The following is a 7,458-nucleotide window of genomic DNA, read 5'->3' as shown; positions in this document are numbered from 1 at the left end:
GGCCTTACTAGGTGGCCCAGGCTGGCTTGAGGCTCTGGATCCTTCTTCCTCAACCTCCTGGGGGCTGAGATTTCAAAAATACATTAACCATGCCTGGCTTTATTTTTCTTTCTTTTTCTAAAGACGGATCTCTGAAGCACAGGTTACCCTTGAACTCACAGCAGGCCACCCTAGTACAGGAATCACAAGTGTGAGCCACGATCCCTCCCTAAAGCTCTTTAAGGCTGTAAAAGCCTATTTCTTGTTCCAACCCTCAGGCAGCTCTCTGTCCTGGCCTGAGTTAACCACCCAAGTTGCTTTACTGAACTACTCTCTTAACAGACTAGATTAAACTCTAATTAAATCTGGTTTGTTATGTTTTTCGGAGACTTTTTTTTTTAATACAGGGTATCAGGCTGCTGAAGTAGCCGAGATTACAACCTTCAGTGTATGCTCCTGCACCAGGGTTAGTTAGTTAAGGCTTTTAGAGGGGCAATTGCCTGCCTCAGGTTCAGGAGGCATGTCCTCTGGGGAGAGGTGGAGCAGTCCCAAGGCTGGTCTCAGAGCCTCAAGTTAATTGTATGAAAATAAGTTTATTGACATCTTGTCAGCACTGAGGAGAAACGGGGTGGGGGGCTGAGTTCCAGAGGTCAGACACACCTCTAAAAGCAATGGGAGGTAGAGGACCCAACCTATACCTTCCCCCAGTCAGAATTCTGCCTCCTCCTCCTTGGAGTTCTCTGCCTTCTACATTCTGATTTGTCTAGCAACTTCCAACCCTTCCGAAGAAGTCTGGGCTGGGGGAGTGGGGAGGTCCCCACCCACTGCTTCTCTTCAAGTCATGAACAGCAACTATTAGGCAAAGGAGCATGTCACAGAGTCAGGAGGTCCCTCTCCCACCCCACAAAGGGTAATATAGTAACATAAAATTGATGGCTTAGAAGTTGGGGTTACAGGAGGCAGTCAGGCGTACACCACTGTACCAGAGAAAGGGGCTGAGGGAGTCCACCCAGGGACTCGCCCAGAGAATCAGGCACTAACTAGCACAGAGAGTGGGGTGCTCACTCCCCTAGAGCAGGAAGCCAGGGTGCAGCTGGGATAGGCAAAGAGCATCTTCCTCCTCGACTGCGCCAAGCAGGGAGAGGGGTTGCAGGCAGGAGCGTGGACAGGGGGTAGATTTCACGGAGACTTCCAGCGGCCCCGCCTCTTTCGTGTAGGGAAACCTTTCCTCCTTTTGTGTGGGGGCGAGTCGTGGAGGGGAAGTGGTGGGGCTGGGGGTGGTGGTTTGGGCACCCCTTCCTCGCTCCTAGGGGAGATGATCACTCCCCTAGCTGCCACTACTGCCCCATCCACAACGGCAGCTACCACAGACACAGGCTCTGGGGCGAGCTCCACCTTGGGGGCAGGTGGTGGCAGGACTGGCTTGGGAGGTGGGGGCGGAGGTGGGGGAGGGGGCGGGGGCAGCGGGTCAGCTGGGGTTCCCGGCAAAAGGGGTAACAGGGCACTGAGGGCCTCGCTCAGTTTGGCCAGTCCCTGCCGAAGGGTGCCGGCCAGCTCCCTGATAGCATTGGCAGTCTCCTGCTGGGCCCGCAGGAAGTCCAGGGACTGTTCTGGAGCTGAGGTGGGCCGAGGAGGAGTTGGGCAAGGAGAGGAGGGTGCCACTTGGGCCAGCGCCGTGGGTGGCGGTGGAGGGGCAGGGAGCGGTGGAGACAAGGCCAGGCGGGGCAGCTGGACAGGCTGCATGGCTGCAGGGGACGCGGACTCACGCTCCTTGTTTTCCTGGGGATTGCAAGAGGGCCGGGCCCAGGACTCCGGGCTACTGGAACCTCCCTTGCTCTGGGCTGATGTGTCTGTAAAGATAGAGACCTTGGGTAAGTCACAAAGAGGCTGCAAGGCTTCATTTCCCGGTTTGGCTTCCTAGCCCCAGAACAATCTCTCAGTCCCTTCCTTCTTCAATGAAACAGGGTCTCTCTAGCTCGTACAGGCTAGCCTGCAGCTCTGGATTCTCCTGCTTCCGCTTCCTAAGTGCAGGTATTGCAGGTGGCACTACCACACACGGCTTGATTTGGGCTTTCCAAAGACAACACCCTTCAGGCATGCTGGCACCCTATTACTTAGAAAGCCAAGGCAGGAAATTTGAGAAGTTTCAGGCCTACATCCACTATATACCCGGATTAAAGGCCAGCTTAGACTACATTAGACCATATCAAAAAGAAGGAATAAATACACTTTAAGACCTCTCCCACATCAGAAACACTAAGAAACACACACACACACACACACACACACACACACACACACGCACGCACAAAGCTAGGCAACTACCTCGGCTCTTGCTTGAAATACCTGTATTCTGGAGGATTGCTTGGAGCTGCAGACCAACCTAAGCTATAGCACAAGACCATTATCTCAAAAAAGAATAATGCCACCTAAGTTAGAGCATGTCAGGGACCACCCCTGAAGTCAATCTCTGAATGCAGAGCAGGGGATGCATTAAGCCCTGTTGGGGTGCTCCCTTTGTGCACTGGGTGAAGATTGGTGGTGTATTATTCATATGCTGACATCTGATTACAGGCCCAATTTCCATATTGTTATTCTAATTGCTCGGTACTTGTATCATATTTTGTGAGTCAGTACTCCCTCTCTCACCTTCCTATTGGTTTAAGAAAAACCCAATGGCCTATATCAAAGGAGGGGAGAAGAGGCCAGACATCTGACAGAGATAGGAATTCTGGGAAAAAAGTCAGGCGTGGGAGAACCTGCCAGCCAGACATTGGAGGAAGAAACAGTGCCAGGCTGTGAGACTCCAAGGTGACACACCATGTGGCAGAATGGAGGTTGTAAGACCTGGCTGGGAACAAGAATAAGCTAAGGCCTAATGCTATTATAAATAAATTAAGTCTCTGTGTCAGTATTCAGAGCTGGGACAGGCATAGAAAGTCCTCGTGGTTATGAATGGCTCCCAGTGTGAGGCATGAACACACAGCCCTGAGATTAAGAGTCTTATGCTCTACCGACTGAGCTAGCCGGGCAACCTGGTGGCCAGCTTTAGTGGACAAATGCCTTGCAAGTCTGACCCATGGTGACAAGAGGCTCTGTGGGCTCCATAAAGCTCAGAACCCCCCCCCCCCAAAAAAAAGAAAAGCTGGGCAGTGGTGGTGCACACCTTTAATTCCAGCACTTGGGAGGCAGAGGCAGGCAGATTTCTGAGTTCGAGGCCAGCCTGGTCTACAAAGTGAGTTCCAGGACAGCCAGGGCTACAGGACAGGAAACCCTGTGTGTGTGTGTGTGGGGGGGGAAGCTCAGAGCCATCTGGACACTCAACCCTGCTCCTCTCAGCTGGAGTCCATGGAGAGAGGCAGAGTGACTGGTATGCTGGTCCTAACTCTTGGAAGCTCGTTCCAGCCGGGATGGCAGGATTTCCTAGTTCTATTCCAGCCTGCTGGATCTTCCTACTCTGAGGCATCATTCACACTCTTGGACTTAAACTGTCTGCTGAGAGACGGTATTCTGGGTGAGCTGAACCTCTCTCCCCAGTTCAAGTGGGTCTCAGGCATCTCTAGGGGGCAGTACTCATAGCCTGTGCATTGTCTAGACACCTCAAACTCACTACTGAACCGAGTTCCTGACCCGACACCCAGCCCTCACTTCCTCATCCAGCCCTGCCTCAGAAGACAGCAGTTCCATCTACCAGTTGCTGGGGCTAAAATAACGCCGTCATCCCCCATTCTTTTCCTAGCCTGGAGTTGGACCAGTGATTCGTGCAGGTTCTGTATGCCTTCTACCATAAGCACATCTACTATTAAGCTTACCTTTTCTCAGTCGTATTCTCTGTGTGTATGCATGCACCTGTATGTATGTGCAAGCATGTGTATGTGAACTGTCCCAACTTCGTTTTGAACAACTCCTGACCAGGAGTTTGCTGATTTGGTTTGGCTGCAGGCCTGGCCAGTGTGCCCGAGGGGCTTCTCATCTCTAGTCCTTCAGTGCTGGGATTCCATCCATGTGAACTACACTGGGGCTTTGGAGCCTTGCTGGATTCTTGGGTTGAATTCAGGACTTCCTACTTGTGTGGCCAGCACATTACCAACTGAGCTCTCTCTCTAACCTCCAGTTCTATTTATTTATTTTATTTTTGTTGTTATTGTTTTGAGACAGGGTTTCTCTGTATAATAGAGCCCTGGCTGTCCTGGACACTCTTTGTAAACCAGGCTGGCCTCAAACTCACAGAGATCCTCCTCTTGAGTGCTGGGATTAAAAGTGTGCACTATTAGCCGGGCAGTGGTGGTGCACGCCTTTAATCCCAGCACTTGGGAGGCAGAGGCAGGCGGATTTCTGAGTTCGAGGCCAGCCTGGTCTACAGAGTGAGTTCCAGGACAGTCAGGGCTACACAGAGAAACCCTGTCTTGGAAAACAAAAAGCAAAACAAAACAAACAAAAGTGTGCACTATGACTGCCCAACTCAGCACATGCTTTTAACTGCTGAGCCACCTCTCCAGCTCCTCAGCTTGTTGAGACAGGGATTTGCTAAACTGTCCAGGCTGGCCTTCAACTTCCAACCCTGCTACTTCAGCCTCCTTAGTACCTGAGATCACGGCCCTGTACCCCCACACCTGGTACTTTTTTCTTAAGACACTATCCCTGAACAGATGCAATTCCACATAAACATAATTAAATCCAACACCCAGTCTCAGTGCTTCTCCCTCCACAGCGTCATCCGGCACACCCTCAGTCCTTTCTCCAGCTTTCCAGTGTGGTTCCATTAAAACTCCAGAAAGCCACAATGACACAAATGACTGTGTGCTGTCTGCTTCCACTTACACAAGGCATCTTGAACAGGATGCTCTGTAGAGGCAGATAGTAAGTCAGTGACTGCCTAGGATTTATAGGGCGATTGGTGTGGTGTCCCGGGTACCTGGAGGCTACAGAGTGTCCTCCTCAAGGACAGATTTCCTGGCTGTGATCTAAAGTGGCTGCCAGACCTTTTCTTTGGCTTTGGCTTCAACCCTAAGTGGTTTCTCTGAGAACTCGTTTCTCCTGGGCATGCAATCCATGTTTGTCTGTCTAATTATTCTAGGTGAGCTCTACCAGCTAAGGAGTCACTGTGCTACCTGCTGCTTTCCCAGCCCAGGGTGGGACTCCAGGCCTTATACCTAGGCAGGTTTTCCACCTGAGCCACGCCCCCAGCCCCTCACTGGGGGATTCTGGGCAGGTGCTCTACCACTGAGCTATCGGCCCAGGCCTTTTTTCCATTTTTTTTCTTTTTTTTTTTGTGTGTGTGTGTTTAAAAAAAATTTGTGCCGGGTGTTGGTGGCACACGCCTTTAATCCCAGCACTTAGGAGGCAGAGGTAGGCGAATTTCTGAGTTTGAGGCCAGCCTGGTCTACAAAGTGAGTTCCAGGACAACCAGGGCTATACAGAGAAACCCTGTCTCAAAACAAAACAAAACAAAAATTTGTATTTACGGGGGTTCATATACACATGCTGTGTTGTGCATGTAGTGGTCACAGAACATTGTGTTTCTCTGTCCACCATGTCAGTCACAGCATTTGACCTCAAGTTATCAGGCTTGGTAGCAAGCACCTTTACCTATTAAGCCACATCATAGGCTGTTTTTGTTCTCCATTTGGGGGGGGGTAGTCCTTTGTTGTTGTTTTTGGTTTTTCGAGACAGGGTTTCTCTGTGTAGCCCTGGCTGTCCTGGAACTCACTCCATAAACCAGGCTGGCCTTGAACTCAGAGGATTTATTTATTTATATATTTTATGTATATGAGTACACTGTAGCTGTACAGGTGGTTGTGAGCCATTTTGTGGTTACTGGGAATTGAACTCAGGACCTCTGGAAGAGCAGTCAGTGCTCTTAACCACTGAGCCATCTCTCCAGCCCCAAAATAAAGGTTCTAGGTTTTTTTTTTTTTTTTAATTCATTTTTTGAGACAGGATTTCTCTGAGTAGCCCTGGCTGTCCTGGAACTCTCTCTGTAGACCAGGCTGGCCTCGAACTCAGAAATCTGCCTGCCTCTGTCTCCCAAGTGCTGGGATTAAAGGCATGCACCACCACTGCTTGGCTGTTGTTGTTTAAGACAGGGTTTCTGTGTAGCCCTGGCAGTCTTGGAACTTGCTCTGTACACCAGGCTGGCTTTGAATTCAGAGATCTACCTGCCTCTGCATCCCAAGTGAAGATTAAAGGTGTTTATTGCCGCACTTAGCTTTTTTGATTGGGGAAGTGCTTTTTGTGTTGGGGAGACAGGGTTCTGCTGTATAGCTCTGGCAGGCCTAGAATTCACTGTGTAGAACAGCCAGCCTCAGACTTGGGGTGGTTCCCTTCTATCTACCTCCTGAGTGTTGGAACTATGGATATGTGCCACCATGTGTGGCTGTCAAACCCTTTAAATATTACGTCAGAAATAAGTGAGCCTTAGTTCAGTTCCCCGTGCCAGCTGCTCAGCTGCTCCATTGCTCCTCTCCTTTGATTATAGCAACTTCCGCTTTGAAAGTTTTACTCTGGTCAGGCAGGCTAGGTGCTGTGGTACATTCAGGCTTTTCATCTCAGCATTCAGGAGTCAGAGGCAGTGGAGCTTTGTGAGTTCAAGGCCAGCCTGGTTTACACAGTGAGTTCCAGGACAGCCAGGGCTGCATAGAGAGACCTTGCGTTTGAGAAAAGGGAAGTTGGTTAAGGACACGCTTGCCTCAGGACCTTTACTGTGTGTAACTTGGTAAATTTCTCTAGCTGCCATGCTCCTCCTCCTCTCAAGATACCCACTAGGCTCAACCTCTGAATTTAAGTTGCTGCTTGAATTCACCACCTCCAAGAAGCCCTCCTCATTATACAAAACATTATCACTCTTAACTACTCTGGGCACAGGGGCTCTCTATGTATCCTGGGCTAGCCTCAAACTCTAGAGCTTCTTTCCTCAACCTCCTGAGCGCTGAGATTTCAGTGTGAGCCGCCATTGCCTGGTGCTTCTCAACAGGCATCATTTCTCTTGTTAATAGTTATTATCCATATGACATTGTGTTGCCGGGTGGTGGTGGCGCATGCCTTTAATCCCAGCACTTGGGAGGCAGAGGCAGGTAGATTTCTGAGTTCAAGGTCAGCCTGGTCTACAGAGGTAGTTCCAAGACAGCCAGGGCTACACAAAGAAACCCTGTCTCGAGAGAAAAAAAAAAAGACATTGTGTATAGTGTGTTGACTATTTGTGGCATGTATCCCCCAACTACATCAGGAATTTGTCTTGTTCTCCAGTGCATTTCCAGGATCCCTCCCCAGGAAGAGGATCTCAATAAACATTTATGGAGCATTTTAACACACTCCATAACACCTTCTAAATAAGCAAGCTTGGAGTTCAGGGGATGATTCAATGGAAAGGTGAGTACCAGAGCTGAAGTCACATATATGATGGGCAGGAATGGTAGCAAGCTCGTATTTCAGCCCTGGAAGGCAGAGCTGGAAATCCCCATGGCAAGCTGACTGGGTGGG

General features: G+C 50.1%; 1 protein-coding gene and 1 long non-coding RNA gene across 7 annotated transcripts in view; one reads left to right on the top strand and one right to left on the bottom strand.

The window, feature by feature from the left end:
• Positions 1-559: 559 nt before the first annotated feature.
• The window catches only part of Mypop (Myb related transcription factor, partner of profilin), a 13,818-nt gene continuing 6,919 nt past the window's right edge, over positions 560-7,458 (bottom strand). For both annotated transcript variants that reach the window (XM_031385508.1, XM_031385507.1), the window contains exon 3: positions 560-1,829. In XM_031385508.1, the coding sequence (XP_031241368.1) occupies positions 1,159-1,829 (671 nt within the window). In that variant the 3' untranslated portion in view covers positions 560-1,158. The remainder of the gene's footprint in view (positions 1,830-7,458) is intronic.
• The window catches only part of LOC116101730, an 11,758-nt gene continuing 5,074 nt past the window's right edge, over positions 775-7,458 (top strand). For 4 of the 5 annotated variants that reach the window (XR_004122909.1, XR_004122911.1, XR_004122912.1 and 1 more), the window contains exons 1-3: positions 775-889; positions 1,773-1,850; positions 7,225-7,347. This is a non-coding gene — a long non-coding RNA (uncharacterized LOC116101730). The remainder of the gene's footprint in view (positions 890-1,772; positions 1,851-7,224; positions 7,348-7,458) is intronic. The other variant, XR_004122910.1, reaches the window with a different exon arrangement.

The sequence above is a fragment of the Mastomys coucha genome, unplaced genomic scaffold (genome assembly GCF_008632895.1).
Source record: "Mastomys coucha isolate ucsf_1 unplaced genomic scaffold, UCSF_Mcou_1 pScaffold21, whole genome shotgun sequence".
Classification (NCBI taxonomy): domain Eukaryota; kingdom Metazoa; phylum Chordata; class Mammalia; order Rodentia; family Muridae; genus Mastomys; species Mastomys coucha.
The sequence above is the reverse complement of the archived record's forward strand: the minus strand, read 5'-3'. Positions and strand labels throughout refer to the sequence as shown.